This window comes from Gopherus evgoodei, chromosome 4 (genome assembly GCF_007399415.2).
Source record: "Gopherus evgoodei ecotype Sinaloan lineage chromosome 4, rGopEvg1_v1.p, whole genome shotgun sequence".
Classification (NCBI taxonomy): domain Eukaryota; kingdom Metazoa; phylum Chordata; order Testudines; family Testudinidae; genus Gopherus; species Gopherus evgoodei.
The window spans coordinates 13,320,904-13,336,269 of record NC_044325.1 but is presented as its reverse complement, the minus strand read 5'-3'; the positions used below and the strand labels follow the sequence as shown (position 1 = coordinate 13,336,269).

General features: G+C 41.0%; 1 protein-coding gene across 1 annotated transcript in view; it reads right to left on the bottom strand.

Moving 5' to 3' along the window:
• The window catches only part of KIAA0586 (KIAA0586 ortholog), a 137,433-nt gene that overhangs the window by 109,542 nt on the left and 12,525 nt on the right, over nucleotides 1-15,366 (bottom strand). Inside the window, 6 exon segments of the mRNA XM_030558475.1 lie at nucleotides 1,331-1,475; nucleotides 3,253-3,373; nucleotides 7,102-7,290; nucleotides 9,241-9,412; nucleotides 10,509-10,745; nucleotides 13,491-13,665. Coding sequence (XP_030414335.1) covers nucleotides 1,331-1,475; nucleotides 3,253-3,373; nucleotides 7,102-7,290; nucleotides 9,241-9,412; nucleotides 10,509-10,745; nucleotides 13,491-13,665 — 1,039 coding nt within the window.

The window sequence follows — 15,366 nt, the reverse complement described above, 5'->3', positions numbered from 1 at the left end:
ACCTGGGTCTCCCAAGTCCTAGAGTTGTGCCCTAACTACTGGACCATGCTTCCCTGTCTGAGACTTTCTATTTGTCTGCATTTTCTAAGCTGGAATCATGTTTGAGCCCAAACTCTTCTTTTCCTCTTACATCTTCTGTGTCTGCAAATCTACCTACCATTGGCTTCTCAACACTGCCTATGTACCCACCCTCCACCCCCTCTACCTCAACTCCACCTCTGCTAAAATTCTCATCTGTTTTCCAGATGACTTTTCTTCCTAACCTGTTAAGCTGATTTGCTACAAACACTACACAGGAGAAGCCTGAAGAGTATCTGTGTTTGTCTTTGCTTATTCCACTAATTAAACAGAGGAGATTCTTTCACTCCTTGCACTTGTTTAAACTGCCATCCCTTTCTCCTCTTCTGTCTTTTTAAGGCAAGTGCTCCAATATCTCCAAAGTACTGCCAGAGGAGAGCTAGTCTACTCTGTTCCACAGATAATGCTGTCACCATTAGGTCAGATCTTCTGATACTGATGTAGCTCCAAAGCAGTAGCACTATAGATATAGCACTAGCTATTTTTTCACTTTAGACATCTTAGCTCTGTAGTACTACATTGTTCTAAATTGTTCTAAATTGTTCCATCTAAGTTTCATAAATAAAATATTAAATACACATACATAGCTAAAGCTTCTTCATTTTTAAAAGTCAGCGACTAATCTTCACTGCTGCCAGCAGAAACCCGCTTCAGTAAAAGGGACTAGCTCAGCAGAAGAACAAACATGTAAGTAACAACGCCCCAGGCTGAACTTTGGAAATTGGGCTATTTTATCATAGGAAACAGCTGACAAGGTAGGAAAAGGACTGGTTTAAATCATTCCCCACATTTAATAAATGCAATAAGCCAAAGACTTTTCCCTCTGGAATGTGAATGGCTCAATCAGGTCTGCAGTTAGAATACTGCAGGGAGAGAAGAGAGGACAGCAGAAAGCATAATTTAAAAATCAAAACATTTTTAAAACTTTGAAGAAAAAGTTCTTTCCTAATACTATTACTGTATAGACTGGATTTTTAAAGTTACTGCTTTGGTAAAGTAACATAGTGGCTTTATAATCCAGACACAAATGTATGTTTATTAGGAGATAATTATATCCCAGACCCAGAACCCTTTTCAGACAAGCAAGCAGGTTACAACTTCCAGCCAAGTCATTTTGTAAGCATAATTCTGTTTGGAGAGTTGGAAGCAAGGGCAATCTTTGTTGGTACCAGATATCATAATTCTGCTTGCATTTGCTTATTTTTCTTATTGAAATGGTTAGTCATTCCAACAATATGGTCACCCACTTTACCTGTAGCATGCCATGCATTTCTCTTTTCAGCTGGCCAAGATCTTGAAGCACATCTTCCGCTTTCTTCACTGTTTTATTAATTGAATTGTAATCTTGGAGGGGGCCTTCAAAGGCAGGGAATGAGTCAGTTCGCAGGGCAGGAGGCCTGCTGAGAAGATTACATATTACTAAAATCTCACAGCTTCTTGACTTACTTTAGAAACAACTAGCTTCTAATTTGAAATTTTTTAACATGGATTTGAACTTTACACAAGTATCAAACCTTTACACAGAAAGGAAATTGCTTCTTCTCACAGAGGCCTTGGCCAATTATATTGCTTCTTTTGTTTAATAGTTACAGTGTTTGCACTATTAGGAACAAGATAGAAAAATAGCAGTGATTAATTAATTTCCAAAGTGAAAAGTTTCTCAATTTTCCAATGTTACTTCAATTATTTCAATCTGAATTTAAGGTATAATTTGACTGTTAATTAAATATGGTGCAAAGTGCTCCCCCTCATATTACATGTTCAAGCCATCAGTATAATATATAAAAACGTAGTGAAATCATGACAACAAAAGCGTAATCTGGAAGCGGGTTCTTCAGACAGGAAGGATAAAATTTCCTGACCTGTCCTAAGGCTTAGAAACTGTCTGCACTAATAGTTAATTTTCCTTCTAGATGCAGTTTTAAAGACTATCCATAGTATATTTTTAAGACAGTATATGAACCGGATAGCAGTTTCTGATAAAACACCTTAATGCAAAGTGGCCAAAAGCTACCCTAACTGGAAAACAGAGAATTCCATTGGCATGGGGAACCTCCTATTGGAACACTTCCAATATAACTGGGTTTAAGCCACTATATTCCAGCCCTCTACAACCCAGGGAATAAACCCAGAAGAAGGGAGATCACCCACAGTGCTGTTGTGCTCCAGTGAGCCCTTTCAGCCCTTTGGGAGACTGGTCACCAGCCATCATTACTTACAGTTGTCCTAAGGTTCCTTATGCTGCTGTAAAAACAAGCCCTTAGCAGCCCTGGAGATCATGGAAGCACAATGGTAATATAAAGCCACCTTTGCTTCCCCTTTTTGGGTCCTGCACCAAGGACATCTTAGTCAGACCCAAGGCCCAGGCCCAATCTCTCTAATGCAGTGGTTCTCAAGCCGTGGCCCAATCAGCACACAGTTGTGGCTCATGTGACATCCTCAGAGCCATACAGGTAGTATATATATTGTGTGGGTGCAGCCCACATAACACATAAAGAGCTGCATACGCAGCCCACAATGGTAAATAGATTGAGAACCACTGCTCTAGTGCATCTCCTACCTATTACAGTGGTTCTCAACCTTTCCAGACTACTGTACCCTTTTAAGGAGTGTGATTTGTCTTGTGTACTCCAAGTTTCACCTCACTGAAACACTACTTGCTTACAAAATTGGACATAAAAATACAAGTGTCACAGCACTTTATGACTGAAAAATTGCTGACTCTCTCATTTTTAGCATATAATTATAAAATAAAATTGATATAGATTATAAATATTATACTTCCGTTTCAGTGTGATATTTCAGCTTGTTTTTCACTTATGAGACTGGTCTGAAGATGAAGCCCCACCGCCCAGGGCTGAAGCCAAAGGGCCGCCACCTGGGGCTGAAGCACGTAACTTAGCTTCACAGGTCCCCTCTGGTTTGAGGCCCTGGGCAATTGCCTTGCTTGCCACCGCCAATGCTGACCGTGTGCTTGCAATCCCCTAAATCCCTGTCCTGCAACCCCTAGGTTGAGAAACAGTCATCTAGATGAGTTGAGTATCCCCTGGAAGACCTCTGAATAACCCCAGGGGTACACGTACCCCGGGTTGAGAACCACTGTCTAGCACACACCTATGTCATATTAAAAATAAAAAGTCTGTATGAACTTCTGATACAGTCACATTTACTTACCACTCTCTCTCAGAATGCCAGGCCATTTTGGTGTTGTTTAATAACGACTTCTCAGAAGACTCAGTTTGTCTCAATGGAGTTTCTTGAGAATTCAGAATTTTCTCCAGAAGTCTCCCTCCACCTACAATAGGAAAAACATAAACAACATTATTATTAAGCATATTTAATAAATTTAAGCAGCTTATTTTCATTTCAAGAAATAAATATTTCATTCATTTAAAAAAAATATCCACTATTATTTAACTAGATTTACGAGACTATTGCAATGGAAACTATTTATCAATTTGATTCTAAAAATCATAGAATCCTAGAAATATAGCGCTGAAAGGGACCTCAAGAGGTCATCTAGTCCAGACCCAACCTCCCCCACCCCCACGATGAGGCAGAGCCAAGTATACCTAGACTATCCCTGACAGGTGTTTGTCCAAACTGTTTTTCCAAACCTCCAATTGTAAGAATTCTACAACAGTCTTTGGTAACCTATTCTAGTACTTAATTAGTACAGTCAGAAGGTTTTTTCTAACATCTAAGCTAAACCACATTTGCTGTACATTAAGCCCATTACTTCTTGTTCTACCTTTGGTGGACATGGAGAACAATAGCTTTATAACAGCCCTTGACATATCTGAAGACAGTTATCAGGTCCCCAGTCAGTCTTCTTTTCTCAAGACTAAACATGCCCATTTGTTTTTAGCCTTTCCTTATAGGCCAGGTTTTCTAAACCTTTTATCATTTTTGTTGTTCTCCTCCAGACTCTCTCCAATTTGTCCACATTGTTCCCAAATAGCGGCAACCAGAATTGGACACAGTACTACAGCTGAGGCCTCACCTGTGTCAAATAAGATGGAACAATATCTTCCTGTGAGGACACTCCTGTTAATACACCCCAGAATAGTGGTCTTTTTCACAACTGCATCATGCTGTTGGCTCATATTCAATTTCTGATCCTCTATAACCCTATATCCTTTTCAGCAATGTTATCGCCTAGCTAATTATTCTTCATTTTATAGTTGAGCGTTTGATTTTTAATTCCTAAATGTAGTACTTTCCACTTGTCTTGACTGAGTTAATCCTGGTGATTTCAGCCCAATTCTAAAATTTAATAATGTCCTTTTGAATTCTAATCCTGTCCTCCAAAGTGCTTGCAACACCTTCCAGCTTGGTGTCACACACCAATTTTATAAGTGTACTCTCCATTTCATTATCTAAAGTCATTAATGAAATTATTGAATAGTACCGGCACTAAGGACAGGCGCCGGGGAGGATCCTACTAGTTACATTCTCCCAGCTTGACAGTGAACCAAACTACTCTTTCAGTATGGTTTTTCAACCAGTTGGACCTGCAACTTATAGTAATTTCATCTAGAACCCATTTCCACCATTTGCTTATGAGACTATTATGTGGGACTGTGTCTAAAGCCTTGCTAAAATCAGAATATATCACCATCAGAAATTATCCCCATCCATTAGGTCAGTAACCCTGTCAAAGAAGGAAATTAGGTTGGTTTGGCATGATTTACTGTTGACAAATCCTTGTTGGCTATTACTTATCACCTTATTATTCTCTAGATACTCCCAAATTGATTGCTTAATCATTTGTTACAGTATCTTTCCAGGTATTAAAGTTATACTGACTGATCTCTTATTCCCTGGGTCCTCTTTGCTCTCTCCTTTTAAAATATAGGAATTACATTTGCTTTTCTCCAGTGCTCTGGGACATCACCCTTTCTCCATGAATCAACAAAGATAATGACTAATGCACTTTTACAGCACCAAAGAACATGCTATGCCTAAAAACACAAACATTCAGGTAAACATGTTATTTTATTTATGATTTCTATGCGACAGTGAGATGAGAGGAACAACAAACAGGAACACCCTAAGATTGGAAACCATACAACACATGGAAAATTAAACAAACTGTTTTCACGAGACCAGTGAATCAGTGTATTTTATTTAATATGGGTATATTTAGAGATGGAGCCCTCAGGCCAGGTCTATACCACAAAGTTTCGCTGGCATAGCTATGTCAGTCACAAGTGCTAAATAAATAAATGAAGGGTCCTTTGGCACCTTACAGACTAACAGATGTACTGGAGCATAAGCAGATATCTGATGAAGTGGGTATTCACGCACGAAAGCTTATGCTCCAATACATCTGTTAGTCTATAAGGTGCCACAGGACTCTCTGTTGCTTTTTACAGATCCAGACTAACATGGCTATCCCTCTAATAAATAAATAAATGAAAATCAACCCCCTAACTGACAAACATGATGACATAAACACCCATGTCAACACAGCTTATACTGGCAAGAGTCATTTTCCTAATATAGCTATTTCAGCAAATCCTTTGTAGTGTAAACTAACCTTCAGAATGACTCCAGACCCTAAAACTTGAGAATTGTATAAGTCTAAACAGTAAGACAACCACCACTAACACTGCCACTGCCACAAAAACCACACTCAGAGAAACATTTTGTCTTGGACCATTTGGGGATTTTTTGATTCCATCTTATAGCGGGTGGCTTTTTATTGACGTGGGTTTCTTTTTGATGCTCTCAGACTTGAAGAGAAAGATAGATGCCTAGCACACCAGGATAGGGAATGGAAAAATGCAGAAAAGGAGAGGGCAAGTGGAATTAATTGATGGAGCACTGAGAGCATATAAGGAAATAGTAAACAACGAGAACAGAGATGTAGTCAGGGATGAATGATGAGAAGATTCATTCTGATACAGAAGGTAAGAAGCCAGGAAAGGGATTCAAAGATGGAGTGACATGGTCCAAGCAGCGGGCAAGAAAGATTATTTCAGCAGGGCCATTCTGTACGGACTGGAGAGGAGCAAGAGGGAAATCTGGGAGGCCAGAGGGGCGGTTTCAGTAGTCTATGCAGGAAGTAACCAAGTGACAGCATTTTGTCCACAGAATAAGAGTGTAAGGGCTGGATTTTTTAGGATATCCTCAACGGTCACACCAACTTAACCAGGTCTTTGTGCTTTTTAAATAAGGTGCTGAAAACTGAATTCTGGGCTGCCAAGCCAGTACCAAGTAGGGCTGTTAAACACCTCCTTTGGTCAATATACTGTTTTTATTAATGCAATCCAATGTACCATCTGCCTTTCTTTGTGTGTGGGTGACAGTGTTCAATTTATCTACCACTGTAACTCTTCTGACCTAGCCAGTACTCTCCTATTCAATATTCGTGGGTATGATACTGCATTCCTACACAAACCATCTTACACTTGACTTTACTGCATTTTATTTAAGCTCATTCTACCACTGTAATGAAGGCTGAACTGCATTTTAATACGAGCCTCTCAAGTGTCTGAAAGACCTGTAAAGTGCGCATCATGCATGTTTTGGGCTCCCTTCAACATTCCTTACTCAGAAGTCATGAGTTTTGCCTGAGTAAGGAGTAACATATAGGGCCATTAAATACCACACTCACCACTTCATCCTTCAAGTCTAACATGAAAACACTAAATACTATTGGACACAGAACAGACCCCACTCAACGCCTGCCTCCAACTTGACAATAACCCTTCATTAGTTACTTGGATATTTAATGTTAGGGTCAAAATGCAATGGCAAGATAGGGGGGAAGCTCATCCAGAGTGTTCATTAACAGTAATGCCTTGAACTCCGGGAGTCGTTAATTTACTGCCAGCACTAACCCTTCACCAAACACATTTTTAGAAATGCTGAATGAGTATGCCTAGATTCAGGTAATCCAATAAGAACTGTCTTTAGAGAACGTGAAGATGATACAGGCAATAATAGCCACTGGCCATGCCCATATCAGTGAAGGCACAAAGGAAGGCTATTTCTGAACTTTCCTCTGACACTTACCCACAACACCTCCATATGCTGATTTGGGTACATTTTCCTTTTCTGCTATAGGTCTCTCGTTCTTTGAAATTTTCTGAGAGATTTTCACGTCTTTTGATACAGGTACAGGAGCATATCTCCGAGGAGCTGGTGTCTTCAGAGGCGATTTCTGTGTACGAACGCCATAATTTCCAAATTGACTTGAATATGCTTAAATTCAGAAAAAAAAAAATAATGAACAATTTTTCTTTAAATCCAAAGTTAAAAGATTTTCAGAAAGAAAACAACCTCTTCAAAAGCAAACAGAAGTTTAAAAAATCCCCACAGAAATATAAAACATTTCCATTAGCAAGACAAAATTTTTTAAAATAGGCAGGAACTTTGGAATTGAGGAAAGTAAGTGGAACATGTCTACATTGGAGCTGGAAGGTGTTGTTCCCAGCTCGGGTAGACACACCACGCTAGCTCTGATCCAGCTGGCATGCTAAAAACAGAAGTGTACCTGCTGCGGGATGAGCAGCAACAGGGGCAAGGCACAAGTCTGTACCTAAGGTTCGAATACAATCTTACTCGGGGCAGCTAGCCCCTTCCTGAGCTCACGCTGCCACAGCTACACTTGTATTTTTAACACGCTAGCTCAACCAGAGCCAGCACAGGTATGTCTACTCAAGCTGGAAATTACACCTTCCAGCCCCTGTGTGACACACTGTACCTCAAAATAACCCCCTGTAACCGCCTTATTTACTACCATTCTGTGGTTATATATTTTGTACAAATATGCTTGTGAGGTATCATTTGAAAACTCATGAGCTACTGAACTTTATTATCATATTAGCATGCGTGTATCATCATTGTATATGGAGTTATGAGATTTTGCTATGATTACTTCGTTACTCAACATTTGGGGAGTCTGGGAAATGCCCACAGACCAGCTTTTCAGAAATAACAACGGCCTTGCATGTCATCCCAAATGTCATGTACACACAAGGTGCGAGCAAGAAATTTACAATTCATCTGAGACACGCTTTGAATTGCACATACACGGGAGACTTCTCTATCTATACCCCAGCAGGGGGTGGGAGTGGGGTTGTTCCTCAAGAAGAGGAGGAGGGTATAAAATAAGAGACAATGGCTTCTGCACTACCTCTGTCCTTCCCCACCTCTAGTGAAATAAGATTGATTGAAAGACTTTGAACTGGGGGGATTGGTTCCAGCTGGGGAAGGTATCCAGCCTGTGTACTAAGAACTGTGAACTGCGGCAACATTCAGAGGATCGAGAAAAGCTGTTTGTTTCAAATTTTACTTAACTTGGTAAAGTTTAGAAATTATATTGCGATTTTATCATTGCATTTCTTTTTGTAACCAATTCTGACCTTTTATGCCTGTATCACTTACAATCACTTAAAATCTTTCTTTCTATAGTTAATTAACTTGTTTTTATAATTTTATCTAAACCAGTCTACTTTGACTAAAGTTTTTGGGGAATCTCTGCACAGGTTAATAAGGGCTGGTGAATATTCATTTTCTTTGATAAAATGATGGACTTATGAGCTTGCTCTGTCCAAGGCAGTCTTGAGCAGTGTAAGACGCACATTTCTGTGGTGCAAGGCTGGGGGGATTTGCAGGTGTTTCCCTGTTTACAGTTCATGAGTGGGTAGGAGAATATTCATGTAACTTAGCTGGGTGTGCCTTACATGCCGATGGCTGTGTGAATGCAAAACCTGGAGGGCTACTTTTCACCAGCATAGCTGTGTAAGAGAAGACCTAGGCCAAAGAGTTAAGGGAGCACAGTGATTCCACAGTCCAGATTGCACCCTGGGAGATGTCACACCCAGTGCAGACACACCCTAACAAGAGTCCAGGGCACAGTAGAGCACAGTCAGGCAGTGTACAAGTTTCCACATTCACTCTCTTTTATAAAACAGTCTTGGGCCTCTCAAATATAATCAGTTGGGTGAAAATAAGTATCCACTAAACACCAAAATCTCACTTCAATTTGATATAAACGTGGTTTTTAGTTTATGTAGTACGCACTGTATTAATGAAGATAAAAATCAGTTGTGCAAAAATATTCGTTATTCCTTAGTTATTCCCTAAATTTATGAAAGCAAGATTAAGACAGAAATAAAACTGAATATCTAAATCAACTGAATTATTCACCTTGGGTGGGCACAGCATTGGTAGAGAATAAATTCCTATGACATGAAGAGACTTGGTTGGTAAGTGGTTGCTGTAGTTCTGGGTTTGTAGAATGCTTTGCCACCAAATTGGAAGATGGTATGTTAACTGGCTGGAAACCACCCGTGTTGATTGCAGAGCTAATGAGATGAGACTAAGAGACAAAAGGTACAAAGTTAATTTTAAAAAAAAAAAAAGAATTATAGGTATTTAACAAACAATCTGAACAAGCAAATCTGTAATATATTTGCACTAATTGGGATCCGGGGGAAAAAATGATAGGCTGCAGGCTAAGAAAACTAATACTTGCTCACTGTTTTGAAAAGTAGAATAAAACAAAACTGACATACAGGAATCTCTTCCCCTCCAAAAAAGGGGGGGAATAAGCATTCCCATTCTGGCTGGTTCCCAAAAACACAGACAGTAGCATAAGAGGGATTTTTTTCCCCAAATTCTTAGGATATGTCCACTCTGTGAATGCAGCACAGGTAGACATTCCAAATTTAGCTTTAATCTAGCTAGCCCGGGTAGTGAAGCAGCGAAGCTATGGCAGCTCACGCTTCAGTGCAGATTGTTCAAACCCATCCAGAACTGTGGGTAATTACTCCCGGGGCTAGTCTTCACTGAAATGCACACTGATGCTGATCCACTGCAGATTAGAGCTGGCTCAGCTATGTCTACCTACGCTACAATCACATACACACATGCCTGACAGCACTGTTATTAAGTTGAAAGCTTCCCAAACAATCCAAGTTACTTGTTCCCATGACAGTGGTATCCAGTGGCTTCACAATCTAGTGTATTTATCTTCACAGCACCCCTATGAGGTAGGGAAGTGTTGTTACCCTCATTTTACAGATGAAGAACTAAAACAGAGAAGCCAAGTGACTTGCTCAAGGTCAAATAGGAAGTCTGTGGCAGATCAGGAATTTGAACTCCATTCTCCATGTCTAGGCTAACCACAAACCTCCCTAACCACTTGATCATCCTCCCTCTCTGGAACTAGGTCATAAAACCTCTCTGTCCTATCCCACACATTCTCCTCTGCAATTTTAACTGCTTAGACAGGTAAGAAGCCACCAAACTAATCCCTCTGGCATAGACATATGGGCACAATAACAATCTCATACATCTGAAAGTACGGTTGCAGATTTACTCAATTAAAGAAATTTAACAACAAACTTCAGTATAACACACCAAGACACAAAGGCAGAGAAACAGCAAGAAGCTCTGTGTTTCTATGCAGGTACCTGGACATGGATTTGATGCTGTTGTAACTTTTCAAGATGCTGAAGCCGCTGTTCCATGAACACATTCATCTGTTTTTCAAGCTCGTTGACTCTGTCATGACAACGGGATCTCTCCTGTTGCTGAGCCTTTATATTTGTTTGCTGTTCTGCAACACGTTGCAGCTGCTTGTCTGTCTCCTGCAGTTTACTGAGCAATGCTGAAACAGAGCTAACTTTTGCTTCCAAATCACTTTGAACCTGAGGAAAAAAATTAGACTCTGTAGCTCAGGTATAGTTCAAAGAGAAGTCCAGTTATACATTTTTAAAACTCTTGAGTTTGAAACCTGAGGCAAGAGGAAGCAGGTATTAATACCATTCCTATTGTTCCCAATATCCCTCCTCCACCATCACATCACACCACATACTTTTTGGCATCTATATTTTCTTCAAAAGATTCAGATAATAATAGTCCTGATTTGGGGTGATTTAATAACACAAGAGAACCTTTTCAAAAGATAAATATAGCATTAAAAAGGTAGTGTTCATTAGTGCCAAGCCACCTTTTACCCAAATAAAATGAACAAAAACATCCCTTAAAATAGGCAGTACAAATATTATCAGATTGCTGCAGACTCTCTTTTATGTTAAACCAATCTTTACATTAATTCTCATTGGCAACCCACCCCCCCAACTATAGCATATAATTATCGCTCTGAGAAAACTGGGGGGTTAGTTTAAAAAAAAAATTAATAGCATGGTCATGGGTGTTTAAATTTAACAGGATATATGTGGCTGCCGAGTCTTTTTCCCTCTCCCCTCCGAATGCTGCCATTTTCCCAACAGCAAGGAGACAGAAGCAGGAATTCTCACTTCCACCTCCCTGCCGAGGCCACACCTGCTCACAGAGTTACTGGGGGGTGGGGTGAGGGTTGTCTCATCATCTGGTGCAGTCCATCCCAGCCTAGGATAGGGATTGGGATTGACACGTCCCACACTCAGCTCCGGACCAAAGGCTGCTGCACGGTTGCTTCCTGTCCAACTTGCAGGGAGAGGGGGCGGGATAGACAACACACGGCAGTTAGGAGCTCTGATCCACCCCACAGCAGTGCCCAACAGGCAAAGGAGCTGAGACCAGGATCCGCTGCTTGGAACACAAGCAGAGATGAGAGGGCCCCTACCCTGGCAGGGGAATCCGTGAGAGACTTTAATCCATCCCTGTTCAATCCTGCTGTTCAGTGTAATTCTTATAGCTGCTGATGCCCCCTACGTAGACCACTGCTTCTGGTGCAAGGCCACAAGCACAGATTGGTGGGACCACAACATCATGCAGGCTTGGGATGACCAGCAGTGGGTCCAGAACTTTTGCATGAAGAAAGCAACATTTCTGGAGCTTTGTGAGCAACTTGCCCACATCCTCCAGCGTAAAGAGACACATCTGAGGTCACTCTTGGCAGTCCAGAAGCAGGCTGCTATAGCTGTCTAGAAGCTGGCTACTCCAGACTGCTAGAGGTCCACTGGCAAACAGTTTGGGGTTGGAAAGTCGACTGTGGGTAAAGTGATGGCAGAGGTAACTGAGGCAAACAGGCATGGTGGTTTACCCCAAAGTGGTTGACATTAAAGATATTCCAAAGGTAACTGCTGACTTTGAAAGAACGGGGTTTCCTGACTGTGGCGGGGCTATTGATGGCATTCAGGTGCCCATAATTTGCCCTCCTCAAGGAGCACGAGTACATAAACCACAAAAAGGAGTACTACTCCATTGTTATGCAGGCACTCGTGGACCACAGAGGCCTGGGCTGTACAGGAAAAGTTCACGATGCCAGTTTTTTGGGCTCAGGAGTCTACATTCATAGACAAGCTGGGACACTATTACCACCAAATGACATTGAATTAAAGGATGTTACTGTCCCCATTGTTATTGATCTATAAACAGCGGTGTAATCTATCAAACATGGGCTTTCTCCCATCCTATTCACTATGTACTGCACAACATCACACTATCTACTGTGACACTTCCCAGGGTACCCAGGGCTGTGAAGCACAGCACTACCACCTGCCCTTACCATGAGGGAATCTTGTCAGTGTCTGCTGTGGATCAGCTCCCTGACTCCAAAAGCTTCTGGCAACACAAGCTGCCTTCCAGGCTTCTGCAAGCCTCATGCTCTATGTACAGGTTAGCAACAGATACACACCAACCCCTGAGTCCTCAGAGCATCTCTCTGGAGTGCCCAGCCCCTGATCCACTGAACAATTAGATCCTCTTCTCCTAAGGGTATAGTACACATCAGCTTACAAGATCCAGCTCAGGATCACTAATTTGCTTAACACAGAGCACTTATATTTACAGTGAAAGCAAGAATAAGTTTATCATCAAAGAACAGAGACTCAACTGACAGCAAGAATTTTGGAAACAATTGGTTACATATCAAACAAAATCATAATACACTTTCTAGAACCTCAACTTCACTCACAAAACATTCCCCTATGTCCTACAGAACAGCTTACTCCCAAGTCCTTTCCCCAGCACTGTCAACCAGGATGTCTGAGATCCTCCTTCCATGTTTGTCTCAAGGCACACTGTCTTTATATATAATATAAAAACAAAGTTCTCACATATTTTCTGTATATACATCTCACAATGATTAAGATGACCAGAGGGGGACAGACTTTCAGCAGAGATCTTACATGACCCCTTCTGGTAAACCCAGAAGATCCCTGTACCCCAATGTACCCTGTGCCTTCTGCCAACTGGCAACAAGAGGCCCTTGGGTTACACCTACAAATACATAGAAGAGACCTAACTGAATGCACCCAGTGTTTGTATCCTTTTGTCATCCCCTCCTACCGCCCCAATGAGCCATGCTGTTCGAGATGACTGTGAGCACATATGAAGAGAATACAAATGAAAGACAGTGGGAGCTTCACTACTAGCCATCTCAGACTTATTTATTATTTCTATTATTTAACTTGATAGAGAACTAATTTTACCAAAAAATGTCTTACTTTGAGAAGTGGAGCAGTTGTAGCAATGGCAGCTGCTGTGGCTGCCGCGATGGTTGCAGCTGAATCTATATTGCTGTGTGCTGATCTGGTATCTTGAGTATTCTCTTTCTTTTCTGCAGATACATTTTCTAAAAGCTGTACCTTCACCTCCTTAAATACAGGAGGGTTTTGGGTTCTGTAAATACAAAACATATCTTCCTGTGAATGGCATTCTTGTCAATTCCTGATCAAACATAACGTTCCCGTTCCCTCCACTCTTTCCCCATAAACTAGCCTTTCCTCAACACCATTAGCCATTGTGAGGCTTTCCAGGGATACCCAGGGTTGTGAGGGGCCTCATCACCACCTGCCCTTAGCATGTCTGTGCCTGTTATGGATCAGCTCCATGAAACTACCAGCCTCTGGCAACACAAGCTGCCTTCCAGGCCTCAGCAGGCCTTTCTCTGTATAGGTTAACAACACACACACACACACACAAACACACCAACCCACAAGCCTTCCCAATATCCCTCTGAAATGCTCAACCCCTGTTTAACTGGACACTCACAGAACTCCTAGATTTGTTACCTCCAAAGGAATAGTACACATCAGGTTGTAAGAGTCAACTTAATACACAGCACTTAGATATACTTTTAGTGAAAACAAAAATACCTTTATTATCAAAGAACAGAGATTCAAGTGAAAGAACGAGAATACAGTGAACAAATAGTTACATATAAAACAGAATCATAACATGCTTTCTACGCCTAAGCTTAATACACAAAGGCATTCCCTATCCCTTACAAGATAGCATACAGAAAGTCTTTTTCCAAGCATTTTCAGTCAGGTTGGATGAAATCCCTTCTCATAAGATAGGCTCCAATGGCAACTTGTCCTCACAGAATGAAGGAATAACTTGGGGGTTCATCTGCACCCAGGTATAGTTTCAGAAGTTCACTGTCCTACTCCTAAGCAGGATAACTCTTGCTGGTTTTGTTTTTTCCTGCAACCTCCACAACCTATTGATTGGTATTTTGCTTGGTCTGTAAATGGGCATCCACGGAGAACCACATAATACTTAATTTGCACATGACCAGCCAGAGTGAGATAAGCATCTCTTCCTATCTCCCCGCCAGGAGTACGTGGATTATCTTTTGGTGACCTGTCTTAACTCTCAGACCTAAAGAACATAATTTTTAGTATCTATACATAATTTCACATATTTTCTGTACATGCATCTCACAATTATTATGATTTCCAGTATGACACAGACTTTCATTACCAACCTTACATGACATTTCTTTGCTGGGCCAGCATGTAGATATCAGACCCAGGGAATTCCTGCAACTCTTATGTACCCCTGTACCCTTTTGCCAATTGGCATCAAGAGGTCCTTGGGTCAGACCCATACATGCATTTATGGCTTCTCCAACAATAAACTTCCTTTAAAGAAAAATTACACATTTCTCCCACACAGCTGACACTACAGAATTTTATTTAAATCTTTATTGCAACAAGATAATAAAGATTTGTTACAGAGGTACCATTTGTTAATGTTTGTAATATTAAGGGCATGGTCTGTATGACTGCCACCATGACACACAACGGGGTTACATGCTGGCTGTCACCTAGTTCAATTACACGTGCAGTTCTAGACTGTGGTATAGACTTGACCTTATTCAAGCAGTCTGTAACCAGGCTACAGTCCAAGTTGAAGGCTGCTAGCGGCACGGACCTTATCTCTTTCTTTGTTTGTAAAATGCCTAGCATGCTTTTGGCACTAAATAAAAAAGAACAATTCCTGCCCCCTTTCTGGAACACTAAGGCATTATTCCAAAAGGTTTTTGAAAGCACTAAAGAAAAAAAATTGTACAAAATAGTAAAGACACTATAGGGC